The sequence below is a fragment of the Falco cherrug genome, chromosome 1, assembly GCF_023634085.1.
Source record: "Falco cherrug isolate bFalChe1 chromosome 1, bFalChe1.pri, whole genome shotgun sequence".
NCBI lineage: Eukaryota > Metazoa > Chordata > Aves > Falconiformes > Falconidae > Falco > Falco cherrug.
The window spans coordinates 94,544,835-94,561,074 of NC_073697.1; the positions used below are offsets into that span (position 1 = coordinate 94,544,835).

At 41.7% G+C, this 16,240-nt stretch overlaps 1 protein-coding gene across 3 annotated transcripts; it reads right to left on the reverse strand.

The window, feature by feature from the left end:
- Positions 1-789: 789 nt before the first annotated feature.
- On the reverse strand, positions 790-16,083 carry ANKRD13A (ankyrin repeat domain 13A). 3 transcript variants are annotated; one of them, XM_055708276.1, is made up of 17 exons: positions 15,927-16,083; positions 15,094-15,172; positions 13,734-13,831; positions 12,559-12,691; positions 12,301-12,425; positions 11,814-11,859; positions 10,977-11,120; positions 10,343-10,538; positions 9,208-9,274; positions 7,695-7,776; positions 6,892-6,950; positions 5,848-5,984; positions 5,334-5,491; positions 4,734-4,847; positions 3,833-3,984; positions 3,544-3,608; positions 790-2,746 (listed from the first exon to the last, which is right to left on the reverse strand). In XM_055708276.1, exons 5-17 carry the CDS (start codon positions 12,388-12,390, stop codon positions 2,548-2,550), a joined length of 1,509 nt encoding a protein of 502 aa, XP_055564251.1. In that variant the 5' UTR covers positions 12,391-12,425; positions 12,559-12,691; positions 13,734-13,831; positions 15,094-15,172; positions 15,927-16,083; the 3' UTR covers positions 790-2,547. The 3 variants fall into 3 exon arrangements, with proteins under 3 accessions (XP_055564251.1, XP_055564244.1, XP_055564236.1); XM_055708269.1 differs by lacking the exon at positions 13,734-13,831; XM_055708261.1 differs by lacking the exon at positions 13,734-13,831 and having other exon boundaries at positions 15,094-15,201; positions 15,927-16,079.
- Positions 16,084-16,240: the final 157 nt, after the last annotated feature.

The following is a 16,240-nucleotide window of genomic DNA, read 5'->3' on the forward strand; positions in this document are numbered from 1 at the left end:
CTGTCCCCGTTACTCACAAAAAGGTACGTGCAGAAATGAGTGAAGAGCACTGCAGCCCCGCTGCCTTCCGCTGCCTCAGCGCTGGCTGCGTGCCACTGATCCCTGTCCTCAAAACAGGGAGACTCAAAAGGTTGGCTGAAAATGTCAGGGAAGTCCTTCCAGGGATTATATGTCTGTTTCCAATTAAACCAGAATGATCTTTGATAGTTTCACAGACAATAAGGTTCACCTTCAAGGTACAAAAAGGCAGATGAGGATAATTATTAAAAAACTCCTCCAGTTACCATGTTAAAAAAAAATATATATATATTTATATATATACTTGTGCGCATTGAGCTCCACCTTGAGCCCTGTGAGGCCCGGGAGTTAGGCTCAATCATCTTTATGGGTCCCTTCCAACTCAAGATAATTCTACGACTGCGCAGGATCTTTGGTTTTTCTTCCAGCACACACAGAGGTTCAGAGGATGCTTTTTACCCATTTAGTGAAGATGTAAACTAGAGCTTAAGAAAATCAGCACCTTTCAGGGCAGCAGAGCCTTCTACTTTAGATGGAATGATGCAAATGTCACAGAAAGCAAAATTAGAAGAAAAAAAACGCCACCCAAATTCTTCTAACAATCTCAGATGAAGAAGCAGGAACATAACAAAACTTGAAGTGATACCGCTCAACATTCTTTAGTTTACAATATAAAAAAAAAAAGGAACAAGTCAGCTTGACAAAAGATATTCCCCCCTCCTCGTAACCTTTGAAATGCTTAATAGAACAAAAGCAACGTCGGACAGATGGTTTTATAAAGGCAACAGCACTCTTTTATTTCCACTGGAGATAAAACCAGAGTTTCATCTCCTACCTCACAACTTTGTCAGAAGCTAAATGCAAGGCTTATTCCCTTTTTTGCAACTGTGACAGTCACAGTAATCCCCTTTTCAAAGATGCAATTCCCAACACAGACCACTGCACAAGAAAGTCAACATTCCTGCAAACACCAAATAAGCTCTTTAGGGATGCAAGCTGTATCATTAAACAAAAATGGTGCAGATACACCAGTTCTAGCGTACACTGAAAGAATTTTAATCATTTGCTATGTAAAACAATGGATTATTGGTTTAAAAGAGGGTTCCAAGTTACCAACCATCTCACTGGTTATGATCAAGTCCATTTGATAGTGATTTTATACTGGTTAATAGTTGGTCACACAGAACTGCCCTGTTTTGCCCAAGGAACAAGTGCAGGATTAGGCAGCAAAATCAGACCATATGTACCATAGGTTCTCCACACTTCTGCCAGCCAGGACAGAGGAATATTACTCACATTTAACTACTGTAAGGCTTTCCTGTGGATGTACATCGTGTACTTGTCGAGTGCACTTGAGAGTCACAGTGTAAGTACTGTAAACACTGACAGAAGTGCCGATAAAATAGCTACAAATATATTGTATGACGAAAGACCTGAGGAAAGCTGGTTAAAACATACTTGTGAATTGTTACAATACCGTTTTTATGAATGTAGTCATATTGGCTTGTTTTAAAATCAATAAAAATACTCAGATAAAAAAATATATGTATTCACCTGAAGGATGAGCATTTGAATTTTAAAAAGCAACACACGTTTCCCTTTCAGATGAGAGAATTAAAACTTACCTTCCAATAAGTATACATTAAAATTTCACCTGATTTTTTGGTTTTTTTCCTATTTGAATTTAGCACCCACACATAGGCACGCACTTATGCACACACACCAAGTGATCGCAAAGAAGCACCTGTATCTATCGCTTATTTTCTTGCTGCCCTCTGACTACGGGAACTAGCTGGTTTTGAATCACTATAGAAACTGCTGCTTTACTAGACAGATGGTCCCATTTTAGGATCTAAAATTTTACTGGCTACTTGTTTTGTCCTTTTTCAGAAAGCACTAGTTTAATCTTGAGCTTGGATTAGCTATTCAAGTATAAAATTATCCCTCTTAAGCAGGAGCACATGATAAAATCTCAGTAATTAGAGAAGAGAATCGCATATAAACAAAACTAACAGAAAATCTCTTGTCACCATGGTACACTGTCAGCATGAAGAACTACTGTAGGTGTGTATATGCATATAGATACTCTTCCATGTAACAAACTGGAAGAAACAGACAATGGCTTTGAATTATTCAGAAGTGACTAAGCAGATGAGTATTTCTTTGGTAAGTAATGAAGTTTCCCTCTTGAACTCCCCCAAAATCAGATTTTGCAAGCTTTACTGCAATCCTATGTCCTGACGTTAAGCAAAATTCCCATCTGCTCCTCAATAAATAAGTTTAGATAAAAACTTTTCCTTCGAAGCTGAGACTGCATGGTTGGCAAGACAAATGCAGAGTCCCATGATCTGAAACTCCCTCAAAGAAAAATAAATCAGCTTTTGGTAGCTGATGATGCCAGCTTAGAAAGCAGGTGAAATGTTTACTTAAGCAATCCAGGAGTGGTCTTCAGAGTGAGAGCTCTGAAAGCCTTCACTTTTATGCAGATTTGGTCATCCTTATTGCAGGAGATCGCTAGCTAAGGAGTTATTATTTTTCAACAAGAGAAAGCTGTAAAACTTGCTGGAGCTCTGCATCTTCCTCTTCACGACGTTGTTTCTCCCGTTCCTCCTGCTCTCGGACAGACAACTCCATGGCAAGCTGTAAGTCTTTTTCAAAACTGGAAGGTTCACTAGGGGTGCTGCAGTGCGAGTTACCTGAGCTTGTTAGATAGCTCTCCTGCAGTGCCCTGAAGGAGAAAAAGGACTTTAAGAAGTAACAGAGACAGAGCCTATCTCACATTTCCTGCAATGATCCTCCCTAGCAACTTTTTCTAACGGCAAACCTGAAAATCTCTCCCTAGAGGGCAGTTTTCAGGATAAGGAGACCAGTTGTTCTAACATCTGTGAAATTCCCAACATAAAATATGTTCTTTGAAGGGTCCTTTTGAATCTTTCATACACCCTAACATTTAAAATTTCAACAGGCTTCTAAAAGCATTCTCACCTAGTTTAAAGGTAACACGATTGTCCATAGACAAAAGAACCAAGAGGATGCAGTTCCTGGTGTGCACAAAGATTTCTTTGCACTTAACTGCAGGAAGACCCAACAGATACCACAGCATGTTCTCAAGGGTCTGTTAAATACACATTGCTAAGTTTTTAAGGATGACATCACGATTTTGAAAAGAAAGAAGAGCTACCCTGACCTGTGCAGCATCTCAAACAGAAATATTCCACAGGTTTAAGAGCAGAACAGAAAGAACCATGTTTCTTTGTTGAATCTGTTACGTGTACAGACCAGTCCCACAGCTGAGCTATACTACGTAAGCCAGGGAGGCCCAGTTTAGAGTCCTTGCTTCTCGGAAAAGGAGAAGTTAGAAGCAGCACAAAAAAAAAAAAAAAAAAAGAAAAAAAAAAAAGAGAGCTTGAGTTCTGTGCATCTTCTACCTACACACACAAAAATATTGCAAGATTTCTTCATGCTACTGTCAGAAGTATTTTTGCTCTGTTGCTGCATGGCTTGCCACAAAAAACCATCAGTTACCTCTGATACTGTATATTGAAGTCCTGTGAATATGCGACTGCTCCATTGGAATGCACTCCCACTTCCTAGAAACAGGGAAAGACAGACAATTCCACATCTACAGAGCAACTCACTGAAAAGTAACCCTTAAATCACTCATTTCTTCTTCAAAATACATTACTATAGTTTTCTTTTCTGAGGTTCTTAGAAAAATAGGTCCTACACCGGTTTACTTCAGAGATGCAGCTATTGCTGCATAGTCCTTGTCAAAACTGTCAGATCTGCACTGCACAGATTACAGCACACTTACTTTATTCCCACCGGATTCCAACAAACTCTGCTGAATAGCAAACTGCATAATCTCGTTATCTTCATCCTGCACATGTATGTTCCTGCCGTCATCTTGGATGTGGTAAGATTTGGGGATCTCAAACACTGACTGGTCAACCTCGAAATCAGCACCTAAACCAGCCAAATATAGTTATAAACATGGCATAGTGTATTTTTTACAAGTTGTGACTTAAAAAATTCTGCTGATTATTTATGCGTGATTAAGTTAACTCCAAAAATTCAGGTAGACCACCTGGCTAAATATACCAACAGGCTTTGAAAGACTTCTGTGGCAAACAAGCCCAGCGGTAAGACAGAACACAGGGTCTTTCTTTAGGATGCTAGCAAGTGATAAAAGTAAAACCAGTGTGCAGCCGAGTGCTAAGGTGGCTGAAGTCTGACAAAACCAGATAGGGTGGTGGGGGTGGTGGAAAGGCTGCAAAAGATAAACACTACAGTGGCTCTTTTGAGGTTATTGCTATTGAATGGGGTCTGCAACAGCTCATAAGACAGAGTATGACTGGATAACTGCAGTCATGAGCACCCTATTCAAACATAATCCATTCTTTTCTGAAAAAGCATGCAGTCTTAGCTGTCACTTACAGCAATTTTGTATTTCACTTCCTACAGTATTAGTTTGCACCAGAATTCAGACCTCGGAATACTGGGGAAAGCTTGCCTGAGCTCAGTTTAGTTTGTTTGGCAAGTGCTGAAGGGTCAGAATGGGTCAGTATGATCACAGTCATCAGCTGTAATGCACTGCAGGTTCCTCCCACCTGTGAGATGATGTTTCATTCCCTGCAGTTAACCCACATCTCTTATGTGCATTCCATTGACAGAAACGTTACAAGATGTGATCACTGCATCTTTCCACTCCTTACCTGAATCACACTGTGCTCCTCCAACCATTTGTGATGATGTTTTGTCAGCAGTCCTGCAGCCATTGACATTTTCAAATGTAATTCGGGCATTCAGCACATGAAATAGGGGAATTTCTGTAAAAAGTACAAGATTTCTGTCAAAAAGAGAACTCACTCATTCATTTCCATACCCACAGCCAAATCAAACCCCTTACAGGTTTACTGAATATATTCCACAAGCAACACCCCATAGTGACAAAGTATATAATAACTTACTTCACCAGAAAGTTGCCCTTAGTCATTCTCACTCTCTCTCCAAATCTCTTCTTTTATAGTAAGATTTACCAAATGCAAGGCATTGCAGCTAAGAGGAAATGGCTAGCAATAGCCCATCTTTACTGAAATGACACTCTCTTTAAAATTATACTTCTGCACTGGTCATTTGGAATTTGGATTCAATGGCACTGGCTGTACAAGACAATGTACGACTGGGTTCTCAGTTCTACACATCAGTGAGACAACTGGTAGAAAATGAACATGGTTTTTGTAAATACATGCTGCAAAAGCAATAGAAAGAATGGAAATTAAGAAGATGCTACAATACAAATTGCTAAATATTACCAATTTTGACAGGAAATCCTGGTGGAAATTCCAGAGTGATGAAATCCCTAAGTCTGGCAAAATGAGCACTAGTTCTGGCCATCAGATCGATGATCGGAGTAACTTGTTCCATAAGAGACAAGGGGAACTCTTCACTCATCCACAAGGTTGCTTTAAATCTTAAAGAGAAAGTAGCATAAAACCATCCTAAATTTACAGTTTAGGAACAGATGCAAAACAAAATACATAGCACCATCACCTGCTTCATACATTTCAAAGTCAGAACTGTTACTGCTCTGAGAAACCGAATGACGTTCCTGGTCAGACCAAAGGCAAAGCACAGGTTACTAGTCCAAATGTTCTCTTTGACTTAGCAGAAGAAGAATTAGACTACAGCTAAGATCCTTCAAGATCTCTCTCTTGATTAATTTTCAAAGTTGGGATAAAACCACACTGGATATTTGTAAAAATGATTTCCAGAGATTAGATGACTGGGAAGAGACAAACTAGAAATAGTTAAAATATTATTTCTTACTTTTGCGTTCGAATGGTGACTTCTTTCGGTCTTCCTATGTCTCGACCTTTCAAATCAAATTCTGGGTCAAAGTATTCCTCCAGAGTAATAGCAGTAGGATTGTTAGTTGCAGCATACTCTGTTGTCTTGGTCGTACTCTATAAGGAAAGGGGGGAAAAAAACCAAATCACCCCAAAAGTATGGAACAAATACAAGAAACTTTTAATTTCCCTCTTGTGAATTAACTTATGCTCTGTTTCAGACACCAGTGACACACATCCATAAAAATAAGCACACACATTTTGGCTGCTTTCTACCAAGATTAAAAATCTTCAGGCGTTTCAGAGACAGGAAAAATCTACTTAAATACTTTAAAGCTAGAAACCAACCAGAAACATACACACAAGCTACAGCATTTCTAGGCTCCAAATCCTTTAATAAAAAGCAAAACTTTGCCGGACTATTTACAACAAAAATATCTAGATCCATGTACCATCACAACGTCACTCTGATACACAACCAGCAGCTGGCATATCTATTATCTACTGTATTTAAATAAGTACAGATGCAAGAGAGTTTCTAAAGCTATATCAAAATTATTATCAACACGTTTCAGAACAGCAGAGGATATATGGTTTTCCTCCGAGTTGCTCAAGAGCAGTGTGCTAACGTGTCACTTCATCCTTTCATATCCTTGGCTGATGATCACCATAGTAGCACTGTCTCCCACCTGAAGGTCGGTGGACAAGTCTTCCCAGATTACTGGTGGGCAGCCACTAAAATTTGTGCTCACTGAGATTTACTGCCACTGTACACACCCCAGCTCTTGCTGAGCTAATGGATTCTATGGCTTTTTCACAAAAGCGTTCAGGAGGAAGTATCTGCTATTCATACAGAACATTTGAGGGTTTAAAACAAATAAAAATATCCTTAGGGAAAATTTAAACCTCAAAATCAAAATTTCTGCCAAACTAAGGAAACCAGAGGCAATTCCACTCGCACAGAATTCCTGTTGGCACAGATCTCTGCTCTGCAGTGACCTGGTTCGATGTCAAAGACACTCACCTGAGCTCCATACTCATGCTCCACTGTGCCCAAAAAGGATTCCAGGGGGCTCCTGTCAGCTTCAGATAACAGGAGAAAAAAAAACAAAAACAAAAAAATCTGTTACTATTAATAAGCAGTAAAATTTGTGTACACACCAGGCTAAAAAGCAAGGCTTCTAACCCAAAGCGAAGCAGGCAGTTTGTATTTCCTGTAAGCTTTACCAGGCAAGCCTGGGACCTAAAACTGATGGTATAAACCTGGTGCAATACACAGAAGAGAGGCAAAGATCTTCAGTGCTTTCTATCATTAGCAGACAGCTTTATTATTCACAGTGCCTCTCCTCCTGGGCTCCAGGTTAGGCAACAAAGGGCAGTGTTTCCATACAAAGTTACTGGCTGGTCACCCTTTAATTTAAATACTAAAAGAAATCAGCAGACCAAGACAAGACAAAAAGTGCAAACAAACAAAGCCTGTATGAATCTTGTAATCATGGCCAAAGCAAAGTAAAGGCATGAATACATTCTAGAGCAGAAAAAAGCATGGAAAAGTGCAGCCTTTTAAAACTTCCAATAAAATTTCAAGAGTTTTGAAAGGCTCTCCTTTCCTCTAAATACAGCTAGGATAAATACTGGTTCATTCGTAGGTTAGGAGTCAAGTAATGAGCTACCTCAGACACACAACATGTGAAAGTAAAACAGGGCAAAATCAGCAAGAGAAGTATTTTCCTTGTCTATCTGCCCAGCTCTTCTGTAGTCGCACAGAGAAGGTATCAGAGAGCCAAAAGGTTCTACTTAATTCCAGTTATCCTACAGGAAAACTACCTTTGTATCTTTTCTTCTCCTCTTCTGTTAAATGTTCTGTTCGGATTTTTGTGACCACATTCACATTGTTTGCAATGTATACCTTTAAAAAGAAATATAAAAGGACAAGGACAAAACCCAAAAAGCATCACAGGTTAAAGAAGAGAGCTCCCTCTAGTAAAACACAAATCTAGAGACAGAATAAAGCAGTATGGATCTGCCCCTCATTGACAAAAGTCTTAATCTTTAACATACTGGTGATCAACAGGAAATGCTGCACTTTGATTTTTCTATTTGCTTTGGTACAATGGAAATCTGACATAATATATTCTCAACAGAGTGTTGCTAAGGCTGGAACTACATGCCACCTGCTGGGCAAGTTGATGAAATAAGAAACCCTGCAAATCATACACCATAATATCTCCAGACAGCGTTAATCTCAACAGCATCCTGCGCCAAAAGGTTGGCAAAGGAGGCTGGTCATTGACTTTGATGGCAACAGAAGTCAGCCTTTCAACCAAGTTCCTGGAAAGCAGATTTACAGTTTTAAATATGCTTTTTAACTAACTAAACCAACCTCAAAACTAGGCAGGCATTTCCAAGCTTGCTGGAAAGAACCCCCACCTAGGCAGAGATTTTAGAAGAGAATGGGGAAGGAAAGTCGGATAATGCTGTTTCTAGCAGAGGTCATTCGTAAGAACTTCCAAATGAAATGTAGCGGTAGTTTCATTCTGCGGGAACACTAATGAACCCCATGTCCAACCCAACAGTCCTGCAGTCTTATCAGGAAATGCCTTTGTATAAATGTACAAAGCTATTCAGCATTTGTTCTTCTGTTAAATGAAATTGCAAAGTGTAATTCATTGCACACATTCCAAAACCTGGAGTAAACACAGACTTACGAATCAGGAAAGTTAACTGATTGGTTCTTAACTTGAATTCCTGACACAGTAAGGCCATAAAGCCATCTTCAAAAAAATTTCACTAAGTGAAAAGGAAGATAGAATCCCAGTGTCACATGGAATAAAACTAAAAGCAACTGTATGACTCACGAGCATGGTCAGGGTCTTTAATTTACAAGCAGTCTTTTATTACTTGAATTGAAGACGCAACCCATGGCAGCAGGAGGCTTTTGTTTCCTTGCAATACTGTTACTAGAGAGTGCTCAAGGCACTTCAACAGGTTCCTCGTATTTTAAATGGTGAAAGAATGCCAATATACAAGAATGAGTTAAATTGCAGTTTTTGGATGGAAGAGAGTTTTAGCAGTTATGCTGAATCTTTTGCCTCTCTTCTCCTGAGATGCTTTGATCCTCCCTCTCCCCTAAAGCCCTGCTGACGTTCCCACACACAGGCACCATCCCTCCCACAAGCCTGGTGGCCTTGAAGTTCCTCGCTCCTGCCCAATTCTGCTGGCAATGCAATAAAGCTCTCAATGGGAAGCTGAAGATCTGAAATATTCAGGAAATAAAGGCAAAACACAATCACACTTCAGTTAGCTATAAGGCCTCTTAATAGAATAGGATGGGCTTTACCTTTGCTTCATAACCATTTACACCTTCTGCTTTTTCTGTCCTCCATACCCAAAATCCAGATGTGGTTCTGACAAAAAGCAAACGCCACAAGTGTCTGTACAGTTGTATTTCTACACAATCCCCAGCCCGTTTTTCTAAAACTTTTTTTAAACAACATTTGATTATCAACCCCAGACAAAAGCACACATCAATCTGTCCTCACACACACCTATCACAAGAAAGCAGAGGAAGTCACGCTGTTTCTGTTCTCATTCAGTGCATGGCCAAAGGGCAAAGGCTCAGAGATTTTAGATGGAGATGTGGATACCCGAGCCACAGAGGAAGACAGCCTGAAACAAATTGTTTTGTCTCACAGCCTGGGCATGACAGCTTTTAACACACAGTTTAACTTCAAAAGTAACCTGTCACTGCAATTTGGGGAACTGGATAGTAGGAATACTTCTGTCTAAGAAATCTTAGTTTCCGGATGTGTAGATGCTGCAATTACTAAGGCTCAGTGAACATCACAGGAACTAATTCTGGGCAGCTTTGAAAGCGTACTAAATATTCAGGAGAAAGATGCTGGAATTCTACATCTCGCCTTGAAAACACTTGCTTTGTATGATCATGGGGGTGGTTTACTGCATCACAGAGCACTCCAAAAGTAGCTTTATAAAAAGGACTGTTTGAACTAAGCTGACAGATACCTGGATAAACACGTGTAGTAAACAAGGAAGACAAATGTGTGTCTGTGGAAAGACACTCTATACATGTATTTTTATTTAAAGTACCAGTGTGAGATTTGACTGACCTAAGAGATGCAAGCTCTTGCCCATTAGTTTCAGCACTATACAGAGGGTTTGGGTGAAATGCAAGCTTGCAGTGAGACATTAACACTATCTCACTACTATGATAAACTGGAATTTTTCTTTAGATCAGTTCTTTCAAGTGGAAACTCTTTGCCAAGCAATAAAGGCAAGCTGACCAAGCCAAATTTCATTACCTAACGGTACGTGAAGTTTAAAGTAATTTCAGATCTAGCCCTAAAAGTTCTCATTATCAGGGCTTTTGAGAGTTTGTTTTTAAAGCTTTATTCCAAGTATGACCATCCATAATCTTGAAGTGTTTATTTGTTAAGAGAAACTTTGCATCTTACCTTTCAAAAGCAATATTTTTTGTATCAAGGCACGTATTAATTATTGGAGATGTAAGGCGTCTTTCCACATCTTTTCTTTTTGGTGTCATAGATCCCAATGTCAAACGCTTCATGTGTTGGGAAATCTCAAAACGCTCCGTTGTAACAAACTTATGATCATGATTGATCTCAATTAGTTCTGCCCAGCCTCCAGTATCTGTTGGAAATGGTACATCTCAATCTAAAAGACTTAGCAACAGTATTCCAAAATTAAAAACTGAGAATACACTGTGTATCAAATCAGGATGGACACTAATTCACTATTTTGCATTCAGGTGAGATCAAATTTGCAGCTGTAAGTAAAATTATTTTTTATTTGGGGGGCAGGAGAACAGAAAGGGGAAATTAAGTAAAAGACTGAAGTTAAATTTTAGCCATATTACCGAATTTTGACCTCAGATGTACTCAAAGGAAAGAAATTAAGCCATTACATTAAACCACAAAATAATATCTGAGACATCCATAGAATATATGTATAGAACTTTTATAACGTTCAGTACTCAGCCTCAACAGGTCTTTTTGTGCCAAACTGGGATTTCTCACTGTGGCTCATAGCATTTGGTGATCAATGATGCAGACACACTAAAATATTTACCTTCTCCCTTGAAAATTAAACTACGCTTTCCTCTTTCCCAGCTCCTGTTTTCAAAGCCCAGTAAAGTGATATCAACACGCAGCTTGGCACCACTTTTCCAGATGCGGCAGACATCACTTGGACAAACTCTAGAAACCAGTGGGACTATAAAAGAAAAATGAGAGAAATGTAAATAGAAAATATTCAAGAGGCTAAGCACGCAGGCAGTCTGAACTCAAGCAGAAGCTACATCCCTGATACAGCATCGCTCAGTACTATGATCATTATTGCAGAGGAGGCAAGATACTGGTTGTCTTTAGCTTTAAGAACAATCAGCTTAGGGACAAAATCCACCAACTTTAAAGATGAACATGAAAAGGAAGACAACACTAGTTCAGACTAAAAAGATGTGGAATGGCATAAACCCCATCTCCTAGCAGTTTAATAGTTAGCTGTTTGGAAAATTAAGTCAACCGTAAGGCCTAGCATTCATTCCTTTAAAAGAAAAGCATGTACTTCCAAGTAGTCTATGCACCTATATATGAGATATGTATCACTGACTTAGGCATCAATAGCCACAGATCGGTAAACAAACCCCCAAGAAAAGTCTTCAGCAATTCTAGCAATAGCTGAACTCCCCATTAAAAACCAACCAAATCAAAGGAACCAATCAAACATCAAATAAATCAGGAAACAAAGAATAATTGTGTAGCAAAAATACAAGAGGTTATTTTGAGAAGTGAAGAGAGAAGTATTCAGGGGAGCAGATGCTTCTCTGCATATCTTCTGTGACATCTGTCCATAAGCAAGCCCCTTTGTCTACAGCTTAGGAGAGGTAATGATGACCGAGGTTCTTACCCCAGCTAGTGAACTCCCATTTCATTTCCACATAAAAATCAGGAGTCTGGAGAAGGAAAACACTTTATAAGTACTTCATGAAATAGTTTCAACCTAACACTCAGTACAGCATTTCTCGCGACCATTTTGGATCAAGGAAAACAAAAAAGAACAGAACTCAAGACATGATAAATGAACGTTAAAAGAATGAAATTGAAACTAGCAAACATAAAAGATACTGGCCTACCACTACTGCTTTCTGATGAGCTGTTCCTCCTTACTTTACTATAGGAGCAGTAACACCTTTAAGATTCAGCCCCCAATGCTGGAGTTCATGACTAAGGATTTCAGAGTAAAATCAAGGAGAAAGTCTCCATCTCCCCACAGCACTATGGAATATGCAAGTTGAAAAAAAGAACACAACTGCTCACCTGATTTCAGTCAAGTAAACTGAACTACCTGAATAAGAACTGCAGTCTGGAGTGAGAGGTTTAAACTGAATAATTACCTCATTAATCTTTTGGAGTAATTCAGGAACTCCTCCAAGTGTCATAGAGGTCTGCTGGTAGTCCCGATGCTGCAGAATCATTTGTACCATCTCTGGGTCTCCTGTACTGACAGCCTCATGTAAAACTGAAAGAAATCCAGCCACAAGGTAGTTTCAGTTTGCTTTCTAAGCAAAATACATCATGTAAAATCAGCCAAAATACATCATCTGCAACTGAAAATATTCACACATGACTTCTGTTTTCCAAGTTATCTTTACCTGTCCATCCCTGTGCATTCTCTTTAGTTACGTCTGCCTTGTGTTGAAGGAGGACTTTGGCAGATTCTATATAACCCAAGGAAACAGCAAGGTGCAACAAGGTCCTGCCTCGTGGGTCACGTTGATCAACATCCTGTTGAGTATCCGAGAGAGAAATAATGCTTAAGCTGTCCTATCAAATGCAACTCACTAGAGCACACTCAGAAGAGTTTATATAAACAAAGCTTGTCAGCAGTCATCACGAGTCAGTATTCCCTAGGTATGCCCACGTATTGGTCTGTGGTGCACAGCCGCCTCAGTCGCCAAACACTACGGTACTGCTCTGCACTCCGTACAGTGCAATCTTACTTCTCCACTGAAATAAAAAGAGAAGCAGAACAGGGCCTGTAATATTGACAGGGCAAGAACTGATATCACTGTAAGACATGACTGAGTTCTTGTTGATGTTTCTCATTTCTTTTTCTGTAATTATTTCCTCTCCTGTCTCCCTTCAGAAGGGCTCTCTTTCAGGAGAAGACAGGAGTTCTGGTCTGTGTGCACTGCATCGTGGACAGTCAACAGCCTGAGAGACCAAGAGAGGGTTTACCATCATACAACATAAGGGGGTGGGGAGGAAAAAGAAAATCTAACAGGGCACACAACACTGATTTTGTATAGCACTTTTTGAAAGCATAGAAGCAAATGGTATTTAACAAAGCATCCATTTGACTGACACACACAGCACAATGAAGAGTGAGTGCATTTTGTACAAGTCACTAAAAAACAAAACAAAACAAACAAACTACACAGGCATAAATATCCAAAACATGCAAGCACAACATACTCATACCTTACATATTTTTCACTATTAGCTTAGAGATTTGAAACAGAAGAGCATCTATAACTAAAGGAAAAGGGGAAAGTCAATAGCAGAATAAGAAAGGAAAGTTATTATGCAAGTTAACACGGTTATCTGACAGCATTAAGTTGGAAAGGTCACACACAGAGTAGGGAAAGCTTCATTTTAAAGCATTCTCTTTTCACTTCTGTGGTGGAATACTAATTAATTTGCTTCCCCACATCCTGCAGCTCCAATGCCTACTGCACCAACAGGTAAAGGACTCTAAGGTGTCCCTCCCAGTCATCTTTGCTGCTGTTAACCGGTAACCACACACACTACCCATCATTTGCCATACCAAGTGCAGCTGGCAAGTGTCTTTTGATTCCCTCACGCACCCCTCCGACAGCAAGAAGCTTATCCCAGGGAAGCAGGAGGAAACATATCTTTGGAATACTTAAAAAAAAAAAAAGAAGTTATTTGAAAGAAGATAAAGGAAGTAAGAGACAGACATATTCCATCTTAACACGTTGCTCATTTCCTTACAGTATAAAATGTTCGAGGTAGGAAGCAGCACTTGACAGCTGTGAACTGCAGTCTCAGGCTAATGAGAAGCAGAACGATCTTTATTTAATGACAAACTTTCACAAGTGAGAATAGTATTGAAACAGAACTAAACACACAGAAGCAACGTGCCAATAAGGTTAAAGATTTTGTTAAGGAATAAGATCACATGAATTAGATAAAAAGTAACTGCATTCCAAAGATTCTACTAAAAAGTGGACAGGAGCATGCTCTAAGCAAGCATTAGTAAATAGTGGTGTACCGTTAGAATTGCAGATGACAGTCACTAGTCAGGAGGTGGCACAGCTGATCTTTGGCTCATATACTTGTGGTGTCAGGTATAATGTAATTAATATGCTCTGCTTCTGCAAACTGTATGCCACACTAGCAAATGTCAGAGCTTTCACATAGCGTCTCAGCAAGAAGGATGTTTGCTGCTCAAGCTCTGCTTTAGCTTTTCAGAGCATTTCCTTACGTCATTACCATTTCTCGCTCAGCCATCCCAGAGAGGGAACAGCTTTCTATTTTTCTACTCTACAGCATGAAACAATGATCTTTTTTTTTTTTTTTTTTTTAATACCAGAGATGCTGAAAACATTCCAGCCAGTATAAAAAATGCTGTCCCCACAGTCTTGGGCAGCAAAAAATCTGTAAGAACTGCTGGTCCTCAGCAAGATAGAGGCTTGCTTGATCTTCGGCAGCAGCAGCTACCTTTTCTGCATGTTGACTTCCCATTAAGGTAAGCAGCATTGATTGCTTTTCTGGCACAGAAAAAAAAATTTAACATCCATTGTAACTGCTCCTCTTGATGAATTTCAATGATTCCCAATACTTTCTAAAGAGCTATTCTGCAACCTACACTCAAATGCTTTGAGTCCAGCTTTACAGATACAAAGTCAACATTTAATATCTTACAAAATAAAAAGCATATTCCTACACCTTCTTACATCACTCCCGCAACCACAAATAAACAGGTAAACAGAAAGATGCGCAGCAATCCCAGAAGCCCAGCAAACAGACCTGGCAGTACCATAAAGTTATTTCTCCCTAGAAAGGCAGTCAGCGAGGGGCACCAAGCCCTGTATTAGGGCACAAGCTCTTCTGGGGCCACCAGTCCTACAACAGCCCTTCGATTGCCCAGGTGTCCCAGTTACCTTGTCCTGCAGCTCCTCGTCCAGCCGCCTGTAGTCATTATTCCAGACCAGGACGTGCAGGGGAAACGTGCTGCTGGCCCTGCCGGGGTAACTCATCATGCCAGGCACCTGCAGGAGCAGGGGAAGCAGGGTGCCTACCCTCACTGTTCCCCCCCCCCCCCTTTATTTGGGAGACCCCCCGATTACCCCTTAAGCTCCTCCTCTCTCCTAGCACCCACCTGCCCCAGGTGGTGGTGGTGGCACTGGACCACAACCCCCTACAAACCCTTCACCACACTCCAAAGGGTGCCCCATGCACAACCCCACTCTTGTGGGTCCCCTGCACCACCCCCCAGCCCCCACACTCTTGGGGAGGGCTCCACTGCTCCTGGTGCCCCCCCCCCCCCCCTCAGCCCCACACTCCTGGGGGTCCCTGCTCCTGGACACAGCTGCCCCCCCCAGCCCCACACTTTTGAGGGCTGCTCCTCGTGTCCCCCTCAGTCCCACACTCCTGGGGGTCCTCTGGTCCTGGGCACCCACACACAGCCCCACACTCCTGGGCACAGCCCCACACTCCTGGGCACAGCCTCCCCCCTTCCCAGCCCCCACACTCCTGAGGGTCTCCCCTGTTCCTGATGCCCCCCACACTCCTGGGAGTTCCCTGTTACTGAATCCAACTGCCCCCCACTCCACTCCCCGGCCCCACGCTCTTGAGGATCTCCCTTGCTCCTGGTGCCACTCACAGTCCCTCACTCTTGGGGTTCCCCCCTTCTCCTGATGCTCCCCCCAGCCCCACACTCCTAGCGACCCCCTCACTCCGAGCCTCCCCTCAGCCCCGGCCGCCTGCACCTCACCCCCGCCCCCGCGTCCCTCCTTCCAGTCTCTCCAGGGCAGCGGCCGGGACAGACCACAACGCGGCAGGTGCAGGGGGGGGGCGGGGGGGGCTCCCCCTCGGTTCCCCTCAGCCTGCCGCCACCGGCGAGCTCACGGAAAGAGGAAGTTCCTGTTCCCCGCCCATCCTACCCCCCGCGGGCGGGCAGATGGAGCGTCCCGCCCGCAAGCTGACCCATCGCCCTCCGCGCGGGGAGGGGGCAGGGCCGGCTGCGCGGCGCTAGGCCGGGCGCGGCGCTTAGCGCCAGCTGCTCTCCCCCCACCCCTCCACAGGGCG

Excerpts from the sequence above, each read along its gene's own strand:
- ANKRD13A (XM_055708261.1), bottom strand. The coding sequence starts at position 15,192 with ATGATGAGTTACCCCGGCAGGGCCAGCAGCACGTTTCCCCTGCACGTC. Across the intron at positions 5,492-5,847 it reads GTCACCATTCGAACGCAAAA|ATTTAAAGCAACCTTGTGGA; the intron begins GTAAGAAATAAT and ends TTTCTCTTTAAG. Across the intron at positions 3,609-3,832 it reads TGGAATCCGGTGGGAATAAA|GAAGTGGGAGTGCATTCCAA; the intron begins GTAAGTGTGCTG and ends CCCTGTTTCTAG.